This window comes from Desmodus rotundus, chromosome 9 (genome assembly GCF_022682495.2).
Source record: "Desmodus rotundus isolate HL8 chromosome 9, HLdesRot8A.1, whole genome shotgun sequence".
NCBI lineage: Eukaryota > Metazoa > Chordata > Mammalia > Chiroptera > Phyllostomidae > Desmodus > Desmodus rotundus.
Genome location: NC_071395.1, coordinates 44,084,099 through 44,107,005, shown reverse-complemented (window position 1 = coordinate 44,107,005; position 22,907 = coordinate 44,084,099). Strand labels below are relative to the sequence as shown.

Here is a 22,907-nt window from a genome sequence, read left to right as displayed (position 1 = left end):
ATTATAATGCCCAATTACTTTTCTGTAGCAGTTTCTGGTGTGTGTTTATTTCATTATCCATCTGGAATATACCTGCACTTGTCCTTCAAGATCCAATGCTATTTTATGCTGGTCTTGAAGCCTTGGTTGACATGCAGGAGGAGTTGACTATTAGGGGACCCAGTCAACAAGAGTACAGTAACACCTGACAGTATTGCATTTATTTAATTACATGACTTTGCCAAAGTTTAGACTCTGAGCTTAAAAGAAGGAGCAAATCTTACTATTTTCTCCCTCCACAGAATATATTTTAGTGCTTACCATACAATAATTGCTTAATGAATATTTGCAGAGGCTGCAAAACCAGACAGTTGAGTGAGGGAAACAGATAGGTCCTACCTGGTGGGAAATGAGGAGCAGTGAAACGAGGGGAGCGATGTCCCAGGACAGAGGCTAATGCCAGAAAAGACAGATGGGAGAAAGAAGACACTCTGGTAATCCAGAATCTCCCTGCAGACTCGGAAATACAACATTCGTTGTGGGGTTCCTTTTGTACAGCCCCAAGAAAGGTTAGGGAGGTGGAAGCACTCATGTGACCTCTGGAAGACACAACTGTGTTTTTCATAATTTGTGATTGGTAGGGTACACCTGGGAGCACTGAGTGTAAGCATTTAATGGTTTCTGTGGCTTGAGGAGCTCAATTCCCATGTGCCTCACTGAAGACATTTTCTTTTGTCTTTCTGTTCCCTCAGAGATTTAATTGTCTGGAGGTAGGAGAGAAAAACAGAATGCAAACTTGTGCCAGATTTAGGCCTGGAAGACCTCTTGAAGTTCTTATCTCTTTGTCCTCTTTCTTCCCAGAATGAGGTCACTGCTCTTTAGATATGAATTCTATAACTACGTACCTATCAATAATTACTTTAAATGCTCTCATCAAAAGACATAGAGTGGCTGAGTGAATAAGAACACATGATGCAAGTGTCCACCAATAGATGATTTGGTAAAGAAGATGTGCTACGTATATACAAGGGAAAATTATTCGGTGATAGAGAAGAGTGAAATTGTACTACTTGTTGCAACCTGGTAGGACATTTAGCACATTGTGCTAAAGGAAGTAACTGAGACATAGATATTCAAAAACTGTGTATTATCTCTGTCTAAACACTAGAGCTTATACACACAGAGAAGATATCGGTGGTTTCTGTAGGTGGGAGATGGGAACATAGTTGAGACAGATGGAGCCAGTCAAACAGTACAAACTTCCAGTTACAAAATCAATAAGTTCTGGGGTTGTAATCCACAGTGATAACATCTGATAACACTGTGCTGTGTATTTAAAATTTGTTGATCGAGTAAATATTGAAGGTTCTCGTCATAAGAAAAACATATTTGTTACATTGTGTGGTAATGGATGGTAATTTGACTTATTTGAGGAATCATTATGTTGTCCAGACGAAACTACTATAATGTTAAAAGTCAAGTATATGTTAAAACAAAACCCCACACACATTTATTATAATTCAGTTCTTAAGGTCAAAAGTCCAAAATATGCCTCATTTCAATAAACGTCAGGTTTTCCAGAGAACTGTGTTTTCTTTAGGGGGCTGTAAAGGATAATCTGAATGTTTGCCTTTCCCTGATTCTGCAGGATGACAACACTCCTTAGCTCTCTGCCCTGTCCCCATCTCCAAAGTTGGCAATGGGGGATCAAGTCTTTCATGCATCACATCACTTCTGGCCTTCCTCTCTCATAATCAAGGAAATATGATTACTTTGGGTCCACTCAGATAATTCAGGATACTCTCTCCTGCTTGACGCTTAGCTGATTAGAAACCTTAATTTCATCTATCATCTAATTCATGTAGCCTATGTTCACAAATGTTGGAGTTCAGGAAGTGGACATCTTTCGCAGGCCATTATTCTGCCTGCCACATTATGTGACAGCATTTTGGCCAAAGACACGTCATGGAAGTCTGTTAGGTGGAACTTTTGGCAATCCTATACTTTTTAATTTAAACAATATTTTTAATTAAAAATATGAATATACAAACTGACATAATATTAAGCAATGCAAGCATAACATTGTTCAAACTGTGTCAGGCATGAAAATACACATTGCAACATTCTGTTTATATGAAGTTCAAAGGAGCAAGAAGTAATCTATGCTGTCAGAAATATGGAGAGTGGGGAGAAGAGGTGACTGGAATTAGGCACCAGGAAGCTACTGTGTGGCTGGACATGTTCTATTTTTTGCTCTGAATTATGATTACAAGGATTATATTAGGCTTATGAAAGTTCATTGAACATGTGATATGATAATTTTCCATGAGTATGTTGCACTTCAAAGACATTAATAACCCCTTCTCATACTCTACAATACTCCCCTCTTAATTCCTCCCAGATTTCCTGTGTGGCTCACAGATTGAGTTTTGGAGGTAGAGCAGCTATTCTTTGACCAGAAGAACAAAACACGCGCACAAGGAATCATGGTCCATAAAAAAAGACCCTTTCTTTAACAATTTCATGAGTCTGTCAGAGTAGCCCTGAACTCCCTCCCTAACTCTACACCTGTGATTTGCAAATAAATAAAGGTTTAATTTATTGAAGTCTTTTTATTTATTTATTTATTTTTTACTTTTTATTGTTATTCAATTACAGTTGTGTGCCTTTATTGTGGCAGAACATCCCTTTAAGCTAAGTGCCATCCCAAACTCAACACACCGTTGTAATATCTGTATCTGTGTTTTTGTAATTGCTGCACAGAAATGGCTCAGTGAGTTGGAGCATTGTCCTGAACACCAAAAGATTCTGGTTCAATTCCCAGTAAAACACATACTAGGTTAAGAGCCTGATCCTGATTGGGGTACATAGGGAAGCCACCAATCAATGGTTCTCTGTCACATTGATGTTTGTCTCTCTTCCCTCCTTCCTCTCTCTGGAAAATTAATAAACATACCCTAGGGTGAGGACTTTTTAAAAAAAAAAAGCCTTGATAAATAAGAAGAATCCTGAAGATGATTATTAAAATACACGCCAAAAATGACATAGGAAGACCAAATGAAAAATTTACGGATTTTTTCTCTGCATAAGAAAATACTTAGTGGTCACAGAACCTGCCCTCCACCAGAAAGGAACCTGGCATGGATGGGCACTTGTGACATCACTTACTGCCCTGCCTCCTGGGTACCTTGTGGTCTCCAGAGATTCTCACCTCCTGTCAACCTTCACATTCAGGGTATTCACAGTGGAACTTATGCAGCAACGACCCCTCATCTTTCAAATTCCATTCTCTCTTGTATCTGCATTTTAAATTCCAGTTCTTTCCATCAGGCATCCCACCCCCAGCAAATACAAGTACCAGATTGGGGATCATTATGAATATGTGAGAGCAGGCAATAAAAAGGAAACCACTGCCTACACGAGGGAATGGGAAGAGACGGTACAAGGAAAGGAAGAGCTCCCTAGCTCTGTTAATCCAAGAGTTAAGTCCCTGGACTCGAGAAATCTGGACAGAAAGTTTTCTTATTTTTCAGCTTAGAAATGGCAAGCTGGAGGCCAGGGGCAGGTGTGGTGGTGTTCACATGGGGAGCTGTTTGACCCTCTACAGAAGAATTCCACATCTGCTCATTAAACATATTTTCACTCTCACTTTTTTCTCTAAGATCATTCAGCTTGAGGTGGGGGATGCAGAAATAAAACATGATTGAATTGAAATTTACACAAGAGCTAGACTGTTCACAGAGTTGGCCCCAATTCTTTGTCTGTTTACAGTCTTTGGCCTTGTGAATATGAAGCTCATCCCATACAAAGGCAGAGTCTATTTCTCCACCTTTGAAACTGGGATGGACTATGAATTTTTATTTGTTTTGGCCAATAAACATGGTGGAAGTGACAGTGTGCTTAAGCATGTCTTGTCATTTTGGCTGCTCACACTCAGATGCTGGCTCAGCTGTGTGAACATAGCAGGTGGGCCTTCCAGAGGAGGGGACATTCACACACAGCCCACTTATCCTACCCAAGGCCTCTCTAGATCAGTCCCAGAACCTGAGCCCCTAATATATTGCAAAGCCCAGGCAAGGTAACCAGACACACCCCAGCTGACCCATACCTGACTACAGACTCATGAGGAGATAAGCAGGATCAGAACCACTCCCCACTCTACAAACCCTTTAGAAAATAAAGGAATTATATTAAACTGTTCCTATTTGGGATGGCTGGTTATATGGCAATAACAAAATGTATTATAATCAAAGCAAACAGAACTTAAAGCAATTATAACAATCTGCTACTTGCTTTTAGATTTAGCACTGATGCTGGAGGACAGCATCCACAATCCTGCTTTTACTGAGATGTATTTCAGATAACTGCATAAACGTGAGTCCACTGAGGCTCCCTTCCAGGTAGTCAGGACAGGGTGGAATGACCTGCACTTTTGTGCAGGAAAATTGGTGACCCCTTTTCACATCACTGGGCAGGACTTTAACTCCTGCGTCATTCATTCTTTGATCATAAAGACTGAAGACATCCTGAGCATAAACGAGATATATGTTGTATGATGTTCATACTAGCAACTCACTGTACATTTGGTGGATTTGGAAACATTAAAAGGAGGAGACATTTCATTTAGAGCACTAGAAGGAGTCCCATTTGTAGGGAACACATTGAAAGTTTTCAAGCAGAAACAGGAAAATAATTCAGAAAAAAACACAAAACACTCCATGTCATTGTTCACCCCCCACACATGAACATCATATTCTAGACCTCAGGGAGTAGATGTGCACCATGAAAAATACTTTGTGTAACAATTACATGTCTGGCTATTTTTGTTTCATTATATGTAAGATCATCTGTTACATATTAGATGAAACTATTTACTAAAATGTATATTTCATACTAGACTATTCTGGATATATGGATTTGATAGTCAGTTTTTTCCAGGGGGTATGGTAGGCATGTGGACACACAGCAGAAAAACAGAATGAAGTACATAAAACCAGGAGACCAGCATGTTCAAGTCTACATTATTATGAAGTGAGGTAAGGTAGTGTTACAGAAAATAGTGATAACCATGCAAGTGAAAACTGTCATCTGAGATGCTGTTTTACAACAAAATTATGTAAATGACCTCAGTATACAAGTGTACTTCAGTACATACAAGTAGGATAATTCATGAGAACTATTTCAGCAAAATGACAGAAACATTACTTGTAATGATATATGTCACAAAAGAATAAATTATTCTAACGTAGTTCATGTTAACCCATGAGATACATGAGAATTTCTAGTTATGTATGGTCCAAAGATTGTATTGACTTGTGTCAGAACTTCTTGCTCTGAAGATTTGAACATTCATGGGCACTTCTCCAGCCTTCTACAATTGGCCCTTGAGAAGCCTACCTGGCAAGAAATCTCTCCAGAGCCCTCTTTATGTCCTTGTTCCTGAGACTGTAGATGAAGGGGTTCAGCATGGGTGTAACCACAGTGTACATCACTGAAGCTGTTGCAGTTGACTGGGAGCTGTGGGTACCAGTAGAGCCGAGATACACGCCTAGGCTTGTACCATAAAATAAGGAGACAACTGAGAGGTGAGAGGCACAAGTGGAAAATGCTTTATACTTCCCCTGAGCTGATGGGATTGCACATATGGATGACACTATCTTAGAGTAAGAATAAAGGATCCCAGCGAGGGGACCACCAGCCAGCAGCCCTGCTGAAAAGTACATCACCAGGTCATTAGGAAAAGTGTCAGAACAGGCGAGTTGGACCACCTGTTTGAGTTCACAGAAAAAGTGGGGGACTTCCAAGTCTGAGCAGAAGGACAGCCTCAACACCATTAAGCAATGTAACAAGGAATACAGGGCAGTCAAGATCCAGAACACCAGAACCAGCAGTCCACAGAGCTGGGAGTTCATGATGACCATATAGTGCAGGGGGTGACAGATGGCCACATATCTGTCATAAGCCATCACAGTAAGAATGAAGTCATCCAACCCTGCAAAGAGAATGAAAAAATACATCTGGGTGATGCAGCCTGCATAGGTGATGGCTTTGCTGTGTGTCTGGATGTTCACCAGCATCTTTGGGACAGTGGTGGAGGTGAAACAGATGTCTACCAGAGACAGGTTAGAGAGGAAGAAGTACATGGGCGTGTGGAGGTGGGAGTCTGAGCTGACGGCCAGGATGATGAGCAGGTTTCCCAACACAGTGATCAGGTACATGCAGAGGAAGAGCCCAAATAGAAGGGGCTGCAGTCCAGGTGTCTCTGAAAATCCCAGGAGAAGAAATTCTGAAACTTGTGTGATATTGCCTGGTTCCATGTGGCGCAGGTGACTACCACAAAATAGAAGCCAATGATAACTAATTTTCACATTAGCAGGCATTAGTAACTGAAGAAAATGCTACATTTATATTTTAGAATCCAAACAATAATTTCCATATTTGGTGTAGAATCTGTTTGTTTTTAAGGCATGTCCTGTGTCATTGCTCATTAGAATTTCTTTTTCTACCATCAACCCAATCTTTAAATACAATGTATATTGCTGTTTAATTTAGGATGCAGTTCAAGCATTTGAGGAATATACTCGTATACTGACTTTAGACAATGTTTCAGGCACTTTTCAGAGTACAGGCTGATGAAAAACAAGAGTCTGTAGAAACCATCATGGACAAAGAACAAGATCCAATAAAAATAATAATACAACATAACCAATGGAGCACATGTTGTAAAAAAGGTAAATCACATTAAATGGAGAAAGTTGATAATACTCATGCAGTATTTTCTTTTGGATTTGCAATTAACAGAGAAATTGCTTAGCCATATGACACATTTATGTTCATATTGTAGTAGTTCCAATATTTTTGAAATAATCACAAATTTCTAAAAGACCTGGTGTCATAAAAGAAAATGACTTAGTATCTTAGATGCCTTTTAATTGGATACCTCTCTTCAACATACATTGATATTGTGTGTTATGCCTTTGCTGAATTCACCAATGTACACTGAAACTACTGTGTGAAAATACAAATAAATAAATAGAAATAAGAAAATAAAAAGAGTGCCTTCCAGAACGGTAGAAGAAGATGCCCATTTTGAAAATGGAGCTGACCACAGAAGGCAAAGGAGCAATACAGAATGAAGGAAACGTGGACAAGTGGCAGTATGTGGGTAGGTGACTTATTAGTGCTAAGTACACAGAAGAACATTCACTTTCATTTTTTGTTTATAGCAAGGATTCACAAGTGAAGAATATAAAAGTAACAGCTGTATTTTTTTTCAGTAAGAAAAGTAAAATATAAGAAAGCAATGGAGAGAATACAATGTGACTGAGGGATAGAATTGAGCCCACACAGTTCATAAATACCCACAATTCTCCACATATATGTACATAAAAGGATTCAATGACAACAACAAAGTTGGTGGGGGAAAAAAACCCTCCAAATCCTTGTTTAGAAGAATGCAATAAAAAACAGGAATCAAATCATACTGACCGCACTCTACAAATGTCTGGAATTTGCAGACAATTTCCAATAGAGGAAACAAATGAATAACTAACCCACAAGGGTATCGGATCACAGGTCATGAAGTAATGGCAAAGTCAAGCTATTCAGCATACCTCTTTTTACTTACCAAACACATTATCTTTCATGCTAATTGAATACCCAGAGTAAAAGAAGATACTGTGGAATGTTCATCTCATGACCACTGTTGCAAGGTAATATTTGCAAGATGTATATTGAATATGGATCTGCCTCATCAATATGGAAACAGTGTTGAATATGCCCCATGATAAAAATAAACAACTGCCCTCACTTTACTGCACAGCTCCCCACAGCTACTACTCTATTTCCTACTCTCTTTAGTTGCAAAACTCACTGTACCTGTTCTACTTTCACTTGAAATACTTTGTGCCTCCCATTGCCACCTTGATTGGGTGTCTATCAGTGAGTAGTGAGCAATGATCCATGTATTGCTGATTTCAATGTTCACTTCTCTTTTTAGCATCCCAAACAAATCATGAACTAGTTAATCAGCCAAGCAAACACCATAGGCTGATGGCTGTCAAGAGACCTCAGGTGAATGTGCTTGGCTTTGGCTCTCTCTAACCCTTTCCTGGAGCATCTACTGCACACTTGGCCTCACCTGCTCCATAGCTCCGAAAGACGACATCCCAGGTAAGGAAAGTCTAGCATCCTGGATCGATGACAATGGAGGCTAAAGCTCTCTGCTCAGATAAGACAGCAGAGAGGGTGCCAGTATAGGTCTCCTAGACAAACTTACGGTTCCAAAAGCAACAACTAGGTACCATCCAACACATGGTCACACACACTGATAGGCTGGAGATGAGGAGGTATTTACAGCTCCGTATGTCTGCTCATTGTGTGCATTTCCATCTTGTTCTTCCAAACTCTAATTGCATGATTTCCCTCTGGGCCTGGACAGAAGGGACTTTATTCCTGGAGATTCTGTGTTCCCAAAAGACCAGCTTGGAAGTCCAATGAATGCTGTTCTTACTAGTTCCTCCTTATAAAGACTGAGGCTTCAAGAAGACTAACCTCCCAGCACTTTATCCAAACCCTCACTTAAAACTTTTCCAAATTTAAGACTGAGGATCCAGTCTGGATTAGAAAACTCAAATACCTAAGTATTGACTTGTGGTAGTGATGCGGCCCTTCATGTCCACAGAAAATTGCTATTTTTCTTTTGAAAAAGGGGGACAACTAAATGCCATGAATTAAACCTTGAGTGTTACACACTGGGCTTCATGACACGTTGACCAAAGCAATTTGGAATTTCAAACTCATATCAGAAGAGTTGTCATTTAGTCCCTCATTATGATACATTTTTTGCTTATAGGAAATACAGTTAGATTTTTTTCCCACTATAATCTAAGCTTGGAACAGAAAAGTAAATAGATTCTTCCCTGTAGCCTCCTGAAGAAAGTTACCTCTGCAAATATCTTGACTTCAGCCCCTTGAGACCTCAGGTACTATAAGAGATTGAATGTGTTTGTTTATAAATCACTGGTGTGGTACTTCTACATTAGCCTTAATAATTGAAAACAGATACTTATCAAATGGAATTTGTTAGGCAAATTGAGATAAAGTGTCTCATTTCATTCATTTAGCCTCCCCTGGGTAAAGGCATTTTGCACTGTGTTCCCCTTAAGTGGAAGACACGTAAAATCATTCTGTAGATTTGCAGTCTCTCTGGCTCATAGAGAATTTCTTCCTGCCGAAGTGTCAATGTACTTCAAATTTTATGCTTTTGAAATATTAATATAAGAAAAAGATTCATTTAAATTTATATGTAGCATTTACTTTAAATCTTTGTGTCTATATTTCTCCATCTTTTAATTTTATAGTAAAATTTTATTATATTAAATTTTATATTCATTCTTTTCTTTTTTATCCTTTTCAACTATCTCTTAAGTGTCCTTTCAAATATGAGACTATATATGGGTCTATGTTTGAGTACATATATGTGTGTTTATTTGAAATATGAAAGTACATAAATAAATTTATACACACACATGCAACTTTATCCTGAACAGTTTATTTGGAGTCAAGAAAACATCCAGATCTCATTTATTTCTTCCAACATTCATCTCAAGTTTTGTTTGCTATCCTACTTTACCTTCAGAAATAAGGAAATTGGGGCTCAGGTTTAACCACTACATTGAGAAGCCGTTAAACGTTCTTGGGGCTCTTCCTTGGCAACATGGTGAAGTATGACCTGATTACTTGCATCCCGCACTTTTTGGATTGGCATCTAGTCTTTCCATTGTTTGAGTTTCTTTCCATAAAGGAGTCATATAAAGAAAAGGAATTATTACAAGGAAAATTGGATCTTCTTAGTGATACCAACATGGTAGACTTTGCTATGGATGTATACAAAAACCTTTATTCTGATGATACTCCTCATGCTTTGAGAGAAAAAAGAACCACAGTTGTTGCACAGCTGAAACAGCTTCAGGCAGAAACAGAACCAACTGTGAAGATGCTTGAAGATCCAGAAACTATAAGGCAAATGCAGTCAGGCAGGAATGGTTGGATGCTGTCTGACTGCCTGTCAGACAAGCATGGTTTTAGGCAAGAATATTTAGACACACTCTACAGGTATGCAAAATTCCAGTATGAATGTAGAAATTATTCTGGAGCAGAAGAATAGCTCTACTTCTTTAGAGTATTGGTTCCAGCAATGGATAGAAATGCTTTGAGTTCACTCTGGGGAAACTGGCCTCTGAAATCTTAATGCAGAATTGGGATGCAGCCACGGAAGACCTTACCTGGTTAAAAGAGACCATCGATAATAATTCTGTGAGTTCTCCACTCCAGTCTCTTCAGCAGTGAACACGGCTCATTCACTGGTTTGTTTGTTTTCTTCAACCACCCCAAAGGGCATGATAATATTATTGATCTCTTCCTTTACCAGCCACAGTATCTTAATGCAATTCAATGTGTCCACATGTTCTTTGCTATTTAACTACAGCAGTCATAACAAACAAAGATGTCCAAAAATGCCAGCAGGTGCTAAAAGATCTAGTTAAAGTTATTCAACAGGAGTCTCACACATAGAAAGACCCAATTACAGAGTTTGTTGAATGTTTATATGTTAACTTTGGGTTTGATGGAGCTCAGAAAAAGCTGAGGGTTTGTAAATGTGTGCTTGTGAATGACTTCTTGGTGGCTTGTATTGAGGATTTTATTGAAAATGCTCGTCTCTACATTTTGAGACTTTTTGTTGCGTCCAACAGTGTATCACCATTAACATGACTCCAGAAGAAGCTGAAAGGTGGAGTGTAAATTTGATTAGAAATACAAGACTGGATGCCAAAATTGATTCTAAATTAGGTCATGTGATTATGTGTAACAATGCAGTCTCACCCTATCAGCAAGTGATTGAAAAGGCCAAAGCCTTTCATTTAGAAGGCAGCTGTTGGCCATGAATATTGAGAAGAAACTTAATCAAAATATTGGGTCAGAGGCTCCTAACTGGGCAACTCAAGACTCTGCCTTCTACTGAAGAACTATGAAGACAAGACCAAAAAAACAACAACAAAAAACAACAACAAAATCAATAGCAGAAAAAAGCAAACAAAATATAACCAGAGACATTGAAGTTAAGAACAATCTAACAATAGCCAGGGCGGGGGGGCGGGGGGGGGGCGCGGGGACAGTGGGAAGAGGGGATTACAGGAACTACTATAAAGGACACATGGACAAAACCAAGGGGGAGGGTGGAGGTGGGGGAGGGAGGTGGGTTCAGCTGGGGTGGGGTGGAGGGATGGGGAGAAAAGGCATACAACTGTAATTGAATAACAATAAAAATATAAAAAAAAGACTGTAAAGGAAAAATGAAATAATAAAACCATTATATAAATGGTGACATACATTTTAGAAACAACATATTGAGTATAAATTTTGGAGAATTTGAATAAAATTGGCTGTTTCATTAAAAAAGTTTATTGTGCACTTTCTTGACTTATACACAACTAGAAATGTCAGGTATGGACTTTAAGTTTTATGACTTTTATTCATCACATTGTATATTTGAATCATGTCCCCATTATATTATACAATTATACTTCAATAAATTACCTAGAAGGAAAAAAGCATAGCAGTGCATGCATTGGAGTAGGATCTACAGCTGAGGTAGCTGATTCACAGTGAGAAATGGTAGAAGGTATCTCTTATATGTGGGACAATGCAAAGTGCAATCTAAAAGAGAAAATAAGTACAATGAAGCAGAAGCAATTTGATAGATACAGAGAATGAACTGATGGTTACTAGAGAGGGAGGGTGTGGGATGGGGGAATAACACAAAGGGGAATAGTAAGTATAAACATCCAGTTATAAGGTAAGTCATGGGGATGTGAAGTACAGGATAGGCAATAGAGTGGATAATATTGTAATAACTATGTATGGTGACATGTGGTTACTTGACTGTTGTAGCCATCACTTTGTAAGGTATATAAATATTGAATTCCTATGTTATATACCTGAAACTAATATAATGTTGTATGTTAACTGTATCTAAAAGTAAATTTTAAAGGTACAATTGGCAATAACTACATAGGTGAGGCTAATGTAATCACCATGGTTCTCTGAAGGTAGAAGAGGAAGGAAGAAGACAGAGTTGGTATCAGAGCAAGGATTAGAAATGCTACACTGGTGGCTTTAAAGATGGGTAAAGGGGAGTGATGTCAGAGAAATAGCAGTGTGAGAGATCCCCTTGGTGTCTCCCCGGAAATGTCAACAATTTGAACAGCTATAATTTGACAAAGGATTCCCTACTCAACGTACATGTATGCCTCAGACACAAGCACATTGAAACATTTAAGGATGGGCCATGGGGAAGAAATGGGGAGGCAAGAATATATGATGGACCTGGAAAAGGATACAGCACAGGGTCTTGGCTGCAGCTTTCAGGCAGTTGGCATTCCAGACCAAGAAAAGAGCCATTAAATCTTGCTGTCCTGTGGACTTCCAAAACTCACCTTCTGGCACCCTTGGTGTCAGGTTGTGGAGTACTTTATCTGCATAGCCAAAAACGGGTACTGTAGGATCACTTTTCCTCTGAGAAAAGAATGCATTCTGTCACTGACCCCTAGTTGGGGTCTGCGGGGGCCCCACGGAGGTCCAAGTTCACCTATAACAATAGGGCAAAACAATAAAGTCGGTCCGGTTACCCAGAAAACCCCACCCCCGAGCACTGCTGCTACAATGAGATCAGCTACTGGGGTCAATTCTGAGATTTCATAGACCTCAAAATCTGTAGACTCAGTGCCACGTCCTAGAAAATAATGGCAGGACCACTTCCTAGGAATCTGCTAGAGACGTTCCACACATACAGAGCTGTCTAGACACAGAAGTGACACGGGTCCCAGCCCACAGGATCTGATGTTGTGGCTGCAGTACACAAATATACACGGACTACTGAGTGCTGTGGAGAAAAAGGGACAGCACAGCCACTCTCTCAAGAGGAGAGTGCCCTGACCCTTGCCTTGACAGTCTTTTAGTATTTTTCTAAGCCCCTGATGTCAAAGATGGTCCTCATGTACTATGCATAGGTTTGTTTTGGGTGGTTATCTTTTACAGACAACAAAGGAGATGATGTCACTAAATACATCAAAGAAGGATATTTGCAATGTAAAGGGAGAAATGGTCAAAACCGGTTATACTCCATATCTTGAAGGTCTAGCTCAGATTTTAGGAAGATAAAGATACTCAGTAAACGTTTACTGCCTCAGGGTGAGGGAGTTTTAGCAAGAGCAAGTCTCATAGGAGTCAAGGTACAATGCAGGCCTGATTTCCCACTGGAGAATCTGTCCATGGACATGGTTCCTGTCCACCAACCTTGCTCCCCACTGGCTTCTCCAAGTGGGGGCTGAGCCACATTTCCCATGCTTGGAACAGTTCCCCACACAGGAGGAACCCATCAAATAGCCTGAATAAACACGGTAATGAGGAGGCTTAGGAAGAAAATAAAAGTCTCCAGAAAGCAAACTTGAACACATGGAAATATGTGCTAAAAATGACAGAGAAATTAGGATAGCAGTATTAAAAATACTCAACAAGGTGCAAGAAAATATCAACTCACAATAATATTTCCCATTTTAGTGAATTTAGTGGCATTAAGTACATTCACAATGTCCAACCATCACCACCTTAGATTTTCATCATCCCAAACTGAAATCCTGTATCTATAGAGCAATTATCCCTCATTTTCTCTGATCTCATCCTCTGGTAACCTCTTTTCCTCTACAAATTTGCCTATTGCCATCAAAGTATATGCACTTCATCATTTTGATCTATGACTTTTGTATAATATGTTCATCACATGAAGGTAAAAACTTCATCTAGGATGAGCTTTCTATAGGGTGAGACTGATTCTGGATGCCAGTGCCATAAACCCTGCACTGACTCTCCACTAATTTTAGAATTAGTCAACAGTTGTGTAGCCAGAATGTAAGACTCTTTATTATCTGGTGGCTGCCAATATAGCTAGACTCATGGTTCAGTTTTTATCCTCTGCCCCTCATTGCTCATCATGTACCAGCAGCTATTTTTCATCTCCTAACTACACCTTAACACTTCATTGTAATGCCCACTTACTTTTCTGTAGAATTTTTTGGTGTGTGCTCATTTCCTTCTGCACCTGGAATGTACCTCCACTTGTCCCTCAAGTTTCAAGGCTACTGTAGGCTGGTATAGGAGGCCTTCAAGGACCTGCAGGAGGATTTGACTATTTGGGGATACTTATAACAACATTACAGTAACACTTGTAATGACAGTTTTGCATTTATTTATTTATCGGACTTTACCCAAGATTAGATAGTGAGCTTAAAGGAAGGAACAAATCTTACTATTTTCTTCCTCCACAGAATGTATTTTAGTTCTTACTGTAAAGTAATTGCTTAATAAATATTTGCAGAGGCTGCAAAACCAGGCAGTTGAGTGAGGGAAACAGATAGGTCCTACCTGGTGGGAAATGAGGAGCAGTGAAATGAGGGGAGGGATGCCCCAGGATGGAGGTCAATGCCAGAAAAACAGATGGGAGAAGGAAGCCACTGTGGTAACCCAGAATCTCCCTGCAGACTTGGGAATACAGCATTTGTTGTGGGGTTCCTGTTCTATAGCCCCAAGAAAGGGCAGGATGGTGGAAGCACTCATGAGACCTCTGGAAGACAAACCTGTGTTTTCTCATAATCTGCGATTGGTAGAGTACACCTGAGAGCACTGAGTGGAAGCATTTAAGGGTTTCTGTGGCTTGAGGAGTCACAATGGGAATCATGGTGCGTAAAAAATAAGACTATTTCTATTTTTGTTGTTCCTAATTTTAATTTTTTTCTTTTTGTTGGCTTATATGCCCATTAAAAAAAAACTTATTGCTGTGCATGTACACTTGGTGGCATTTTTCCCCCACTGTCCTGGCTATCCACACCCCCCAAGCCCTAATCCCACACACCCCCTTGGTTTTGCCCATGTGATGTTTATAGATGTTCCAGAAACCCCTTCCCTCCTTCCCCCCCATTATCTCCTCCCACCTCCCATCTGGTTACTGTCAGATTGTCCTTAATTTCAATGTTCTGGTTATATTTTTCTTGCTTGTTTGTTTTGTTGATTAGGTTATATTTACAGGTGAAATCATATCATATTTTTCCTTCACTGCCTGGGCTATCTCACTTACCATAATGCTCTCCAGTTCCATATGTGCTGTTGAAAGAGTAGGAGATCCTTTTTCTCTGCTGCATAGCATTCCATCATGTAAATGTACCATAGTTCTTTGATCCATTCATTTGCTGATGGGCACTTAGGTTGCTTCCAGTACTTGACTATAGCAAATTGTTTGGCTATGAACATTACGGGGCATAGGTTCTTATGGATTGGTGTTTCAGGCTCTTAGGATATAATCCCAGCAGTGGAATTGCCACATCAAAGGGTAGTTCCATTTTTAGTTCTGATGAAAATCCATACTATTTTCCACAGTGGCTGTACCAGTCTGCACTCCCACCAACAGCACACTAGGGTTCCCTTTTTTCCACATCCTCTCCAGCACTTGTTGTTTATTGATTTGTTTATGAACACCATTCTGACTGGTATGAAGTGGAATCTCACTGTGGTTTTAATTTGCATCTCTCTGATGGCTAGTGATGTTGAGCATCTTTTCATATGTCTCTGGTCCCTCTGTATGTCCTCCTTGGAGAAATGTCTGTCAATATCCAACAATCAAAGGCATTTTTGTACACCAACAATAAAATATCAGAAACAGAGATCTGGAAAAAATTCCCATTTTATATAGCAACAATAAACATAAAGTATCTAGGGATAAACCTAACCAAGGAGGTAAAAGACTGGTACTCAGAAAACCACATATCACTGAAGAAAGAAATTAAGGAAGACACAAACAAATAAAAGCATTTACCATGTTCATGGAGTGGAAGATTATTTCTTTAACAATTTCACGAGACTATCAGAGTAGCCCTGCACTCCCTCCCTAACTCTGCACCTGTGATGTGCAAATAAATAAAGGTTTAATTTATTGAGGTCTTTATGGTGGCAGAACATCCCTTTAATATTAGTGCCGTTCCAAACTCAACACATCTGCTGTAATAAGTGTATCTGTATTTTTGATAATTGGTGCACACAAATGGCTCAGTTGGTTGGAGCATTGTCCCGAACACCAAAAGGGTCTGGTTCAATTCCCAGTAGAGCACATACTAAGTTAAGGGTCTGATCCTGGTTGGGGCATGTAGGGAAGCAACCAATCAATGTTTCTCTGTCACATTGATGTTTGTCTCTCTCCCTCCCCTCCTTCCTCTCTCTGGAAAATCAATAAACATATCCTAGGGTGAGGACTTTTTTTAAAAAGAGCCTTGAGAAATTAGAAGAGTTCCAGAAGATAATTAGTAATATAGACCCCCAAAATGCCTTAGCAAGAACGAATGAAACATTTGAGATTTTTCTCTGCATAAGTAAATACATATCGGTCACAGAACCTGCCCTCCACCAGAAAGGAACCTGGCATGGATGGGCACTTGTGACATCACTTACTGCCCACCCTGCTGGGTACCTTGCAGTCTCCAGAGATTCTCTTCTCTCCTCAACCTTCACATTCAGGGTATTCACAGTGGAACTTATGCAGCAACACCCCATCTTCTTTCATATTCCATTCTCTGTTGTATCTGCATTTCAAATGCCACCTCTGTCCATCAGGCACACCATCCACAGCAAATACAAGTATCAGATTGGGAATCATTATGAATATGTGAAGAGCAGGCCAATAAAAAGAAAAGCACTGTCTACATGAGGAAGCCCAAAGAGATGGTTCAAGGAAAGGAAGAGCCCCCTAGCTTTGTTATCCAAGAAACCCTGGACTGGAGAAATCTGGAGGGAAATTTTTATTTCTTCTTAGCATCAAAATGGCAAGCTAGAGGCAGTGGGCAAGGGTGGTGGTGTTCATATGCAGAGCTGTTTGACCCTTTACAGTAGAATTCCACATCTGCTCAATAAACATACTTTTACTCTCACTTTTTTCTCTAAGATCATTCAGTTTGAAGTGGGGGATGCACAAATAAAACATGACTGAATTGAAATTTACACAAGTGCTAGGTAGACTATTTGAAGAGTTGGCCCCAACTCTCTGTCTGCTTCCAGTCTCTGGCAATGTGACTGTGAAGCTCCTCGCATCCAGAGGAGGATTTATTTCTCCATCTTTGAGACAGGGATGGACTTAGTAATTTTTTTGTTTTGGCAGGTACATATTGTGGAAATGAGAGTATGCTTTACCATTCCTCGTAATTTTGGCAGTTCTCACTCGGAATGCTGTCTCAGCCAAGTAAACAATCCAGGTGGAACTCCCAGAGGAGGAGGGGACATGTGGACACAGCTCACTTATTCCAGGTAAGTCCTCCCTAGATCAACCACAATAGCTGAGCCACTAGTGTATTTAAAAGCCCAGCCACGCATAAAAACAGGCACATAGACAAATGGAACAGAAAACAGAGCCCAGAAATAAACTCAAGTCTTTACGGTCAATTAATATTTGACAAAGAAGGCAGGAGCATAAAATGGAGCAAAAACAGCCTCTTCAACAGATGGTGTTGGGAGATCTGGACACCTACGTGCAAAAAAATGACACTCAATCACCAACTTACTCCATACACAAAAATAAACTCAAGATGGATAAAAGACTTAAATGTAAGTTGTAACACCATAAAAGTCCTTGAGGAAAACATTGGCAGGAAAATCTCAGACATTCCACGCAGCAACATCCTCACAGACACATACCCTAAAGCAAGGGACATAAAGGAAAGAATAAACAAATGGGACCTCATCAAAATAAAAAGCTTCTCCATGGCTAAAGAAAACATCACCAAATTCAAAGAGAACCAAGAGTATGGGAAAACCTATTTGCCAATGATACCTCAGACAAGGGCCTGATCTCCAAAATATATAAAGAACTCTCACGACTGCACTCCAGGAAGACAAAAAAACCAATTAAAAAATGGGCAAAGGACTTGAACAGACACTTCTCCAAGGAAGACATACAGAGGGCCCAGAGACATATGAAAAGATGCTCAGCATCACTAGCCATCAGAGAGATGCAAATCAAAACCACAATGAGGGGAACCAAGATGGCAGCATAGGTAGACACACTGCGCCTCCTCGCACAACCAGAACTGACAGAGAATCGAACAGCAAGGGGGACCAACACCAAGGAAATAGAAAATAAACATTCATCCAGACTGGTAGGAGGGGCGGAGATGGCACTGGGGTAGAGAGGACTCGCGTGGCTGTGGCGAGACTGAGACTGGCGGAGTGTGGGACAAATGGCGCAGGCAGTCTGAGCACTAGCAGACCCTGCGGCCCCACATTTGCACAGATAAACCCAGAGGGCCGGACTCAGAGTGGCGGAGAGTGGGGCAGGCAGAGCAGCGGGTAGCACCCCACGGCACCACATTCGCCCACAGATAAACCTGACGAATGGCGGGCAGCGAAGCAGACCGCGTAACCCAGGGCTCCAGCTCAGGGAAATAAAGCCTCAAACCTCTGATTGAAAACGTCCATGGGGGTTGGGGCGGCAGCAGGAGAGACTACCAGCCTCACAGGAGAGGTCATTGGAGAGACCCACAGGGGGCTAGAGTGTGCACAGGCCCACTTACTCAGGAACCAGCACCAGAGGGGCCCAGTTTGATTGTGGGTAGCGGAGTGAAAGATTGAAAGCCGGAGGAGAGTGAGGTGGGCGCCATTGCTCCCACTCGGCCCCTCCCCCACGTACAGGTCACAGCGCAGCATTACCCCGCCCTGGTGAACACCTAGGCTCCACCCATTAAAGTAACAGAGGCACCAAGACAAAAAAAAAAAAAAAAAGGCCCAAATGACAGAACACTTCAAAGCTCCAGAAAAAATACAACTAAGCGAGGAAGAGATAGCTTGAATCTGTTTGAAAAACAGATGAAAAAATGAATCCTATGCTAAGAGAAACAAAGGAAAATGTACAGGGAACCAATAGTGATGCGAAGGAAACTGGGACTCAAATCAATGGTGTGGACCAGAAGGAAGAAACAAACATCCAACCAGAAAAGAATGAAGAAACAAGAACTTGGAAAAATGAGGAGAGGCTTAGGAACTTCCCGGACGCCTTGAAACGTTCCAACATCCGAATTATAGGGGTGCCAGAAGGAGAAGAGGAAGAACAAAAAATTGAAAACTTATTTGAACAAATAATGAAGGAGAACTTCCCTAATCTGGCAAAGGAAATAGACTTCCGGGAAGTCCAGGAAGCTCAGAGACTACCAAAGAAGCTGGACCCAAGGAGGAACACACCAAGGCACACCATAATTACATTACCCAAGATTAAACGCAAGGACCTACATCCAAGATTACTGTATCCAGCAAAGCTTTCACTTAGAATGGAAGGGAAGATCAAGTGCTTCTCAGATAAGGTCAAGTTAAAGAAGTTCATCATCACCAAGCCCTTATTATATGAAATGTTAAAGGGAGTTACCTAAGAAAGAGAAGATCAAAAATAGGAACAGTAAAAATGACAGCAAACTCACAGTTATTAACGGCCACACATAAAACAAAAACGAAAGCAAACTAGGCAAACAACTAGAAGATGAGGGTTGTCATTAAGGGAGTGGGAGGGGGAGGGGGGGGAAATGTACAGAGAATAAGTAGCATAGATGATAGGTGAAAAATAGTGTAGGAAATGTAGAAGCCAAAGAACTTATAAGTATGACCTATGGACATGAACTATAGGGGGGGAATGTGGGAGGGAGGGGGGTGGGCAGGATGGATTGGAGTGGGGGGGGAAATGGGACAACTGTAATAGCATAATCAATAAATATATTTAAAAAAAACACAATGAGGTACCATCTCACACCAGTCAGAGTGGCCAGCATAAACAAATCCACAAACAAATGTTGGAGAGGATGCGGAGAAAAGGGAACCCTAGTGCACTGTTGGTGGGAATGCAGACTGGTGCAGCCAATGTGGAAAACAGTATGGAATTTGCTCAGAAAACTAAAAATGGAATGGCCCTTTGACCCAGCAATTCCGCTGCTGGGATTATACCCTAAGAACCCTGAAACACCAATCCAAAAGAACCTATGCACCCCAATGTTCATAGCAGCACAATTTACAATAGCCAAGTACTGGAAGCAACCTAAGTGCCCATCAGCAAATGAGTGGATCCAAAAACTATGGTATATTTACACAATGGAATTCTACACAGCAGAGAGAAAGAAGGAGCTTATACCCTTTGCAACAGCATGGATGAAACTGGAGAGCATTATGCTAAGTGAAATAAGCCAGGCGGTGAGGGACAAATACCATATGATCTCACCTTTAACTGGAACATAATGAACAAAAGAAAAAAGCAAACAAAATACAACCAGAGTCATTGAGGGGGGGAACAGTCTAGCAGTGGCCGGGGGGAGTGGGGTGGGGACAGTGGGAAGAGGGGATTGCAGGAACTATTATAAAGGACACATGGACAAAATCGGGGGGGATGGTGGGGGTGGGGGAGGGAGGTGGGTTCAGCTGGGGTGGGAGGAAGGAAGGGGAGAAAAGGCATACAACTGTAATTGAATAACAACAACAACAAAAAAAAGCCCAGCCACGGTCAGCAGATACACCCTGGCTGACCCATAGCTGACTACAGACTCATGAGGAGACCAGCAGACATCAGAACACTTCCCTACTACACAAACCAATTAGAAAATTCAGATAATTGTAACTGAATAAAAATAAAAAAATAAAAATAAATAAATAAAATGAAGACTTTTATTAAACCATTGGCTTTGGGATGGCTTGTTTTCTAGCAATAGCAAATTGATACTATTATCAAAGCAAACAGAACTGAGGGCATTTTAATAATCTGTTACTTCTTAATTTTAGCTTTTGTACTGATAGAAGATAGCATTCAGAATTTGCTTTTCCTCAGATGTATTTCTAATAACTGCACAAAAGCGAGTTCACAGTTGTTCCCTGCCAAGCAGTCAGGACAGGGGGGAATGACCTGCACGTTTGTGCACGAACATTGGTGACCCCTTTTCACGTGACTGGGCAGGATTTTAACTCCTGTGTGATTCATCCTTTGATCATAAAGACTGAAGACATCCTGAGTATAAATGAGATAAATATTGTATGAAGTTCATACCAGTAACTCACTGTGTCTTGGGTGGATTTGGAGACATTACAAAAGGGGAGACATTTCATTTAGAGCATTGGAAGAGTCCCATTAGTAGGGAACACTTTGAAAGTTTTCAAGCAGAAACAGGAAAATAATTCAGAAAAAAACCACAAAACACTCCCTGTAATTTTTCACCCCTCATGCATAGACATCATATTCCACACATCAGTGAGTAGATGTGCAGCATGAAAAATATTTTGTACAATAATAAATTGTCTTGCTATTTTTGTTTCATTATATGTAAGTTCATCTATTACATATTAGATCAAACAGTTTTTAAAACATATTTCATAATACTCTTCTTGTAAACATAGATTTGATAGTTAATATTTTCCAGGGGCTATGATAGGCATCTGGACACACAGCTGAATAACAGAATGAAGTGTATAAAACCAGGAGACCAGCTATGAAACCTACTATCATGTTCCAGTGCATATTATCAAGAAGTGTGGTAAATGTATGCTATAGAAAATAGTGATGACCATGGAAGTGAAAACTGTCCTCTGAGATGGTCCTTTATAACAAAATTATATAAATGACCTCAGTATCCAAGTGTAGTTTAGTACGTACAAGTAGTATAATACATGACTACTCTTTCAGTAAAACAAGAACAATATTACTTAGAATAATAAATGTCATAAGAGAATAAATTAGGTTAAAGTCATTCATGTTAACCCATGATATTCATGAGAATTTGTAATTACATATGGTCCAAAGATTGTAGTGACTTGTGTCAGAACTTCTTCCTCTGAAGCTTGGAACATTCACAGGCAGTTCTTCAGCCACATACAGTTGGCCCTTGAAAAGCCTACCTGCCAAGGATTCTCTCCAGGTTTCTCTTTATGTCCTTCTTCCTGAGACTTAGATAAAGGGGTTCAGCATGGGTGTGACTACAGTGAACATCACTGAAGCTGTTGCAGTTGACTTTGAGCTGTGGGTACCAGTAGAGCTGAGATACATGCCTAGGCTTGTACCATAAAACAAGGAGACAACTGAGAGGTGAGATGCACAGGTGGAAAATGCTTTATACTTCCCCTGAGTTGATTGGATTGCACATATGGAGGACACTACTTAGAGTAAGAATAAAGGACCGCGGTAAGGGGACCACCACTCAGCAGCCCTGTTGAAAAGTACATCACCAGGTCATTAGGAAAAGTGTCAAACAGGCAAGTTGGACCACCTGTTTGAGTTCACAGAAAAAGTGGGGGATTTCCAAGTCTGAGCAGAAGGACAGATCCAAAATCATTAAATAATGTAGCAAGGAATACAGGGCACTCACGATCCAAGACACCAGAACCAGCAGCTCACAGTGCCAGGGGTTCATGATAGCCATGTAGTGCAGGGGGTGACAGATGGCCACATATCTGTCATAGGCCATGACAGTCAGGATGAGGTCATCCAACCCTGCAAAGAGCATAATAAAATACATCTGAGTGATGCAGCCTGCATAGGTGATGGCTTTGCTGTGTGTCTGGATGTTCACCAGCATCTTCAGGACAGTGGTGGAAGTTAAACAGATGTCTACCAGGGACAGGTTGGAGAGGAAGTAGTACATGGGCATGTGGAAGTAGGAGTCTCAGCTGACAGCCAGTTTGATGAACAAGTTTCCCAACACAGTGATCAGGTACATGCAGATGAAGAGCCCAAATAGAAGGGGCTGCAGTCCAGGTGTCTCTGAAAATCCCAGGAGAAGAAATTCTCAAACTTGTGTAACATTGCCTGGTTCCAT

At 40.6% G+C, this 22,907-nt stretch overlaps 1 protein-coding gene and 2 pseudogenes across 2 annotated transcripts; 1 reads left to right on the top strand and 2 right to left on the bottom strand.

Moving 5' to 3' along the window:
• Positions 1 to 2,171: 2,171 nt before the first annotated feature.
• LOC112301459 (olfactory receptor 7A10) lies at positions 2,172 to 8,288 on the bottom strand. Of its 2 annotated transcripts, none has more exons than XM_024556906.3 (2): positions 8,120 to 8,288; positions 2,172 to 6,309 (listed from the first exon to the last, which is right to left on the bottom strand). In XM_024556906.3, the coding sequence occupies exons 1-2, from the start codon at positions 8,167 to 8,169 to the stop codon at positions 5,373 to 5,375; spliced, it is 987 nt and encodes a 328-aa protein (XP_024412674.3). In that variant the 5' UTR covers positions 8,170 to 8,288; the 3' UTR covers positions 2,172 to 5,372. The 2 variants fall into 2 exon arrangements, with proteins under 2 accessions (XP_024412674.3, XP_045048388.2); XM_045192453.2 differs by having other exon boundaries at positions 2,172 to 6,241.
• A 1,400-nt stretch (positions 8,289 to 9,688) lies between these two features.
• Positions 9,689 to 11,002, top strand: LOC128781571 (eukaryotic translation initiation factor 3 subunit E pseudogene; annotated as a pseudogene).
• A 10,984-nt stretch (positions 11,003 to 21,986) lies between these two features.
• LOC139440274 (olfactory receptor 7A5-like) lies at positions 21,987 to 22,907 on the bottom strand (annotated as a pseudogene).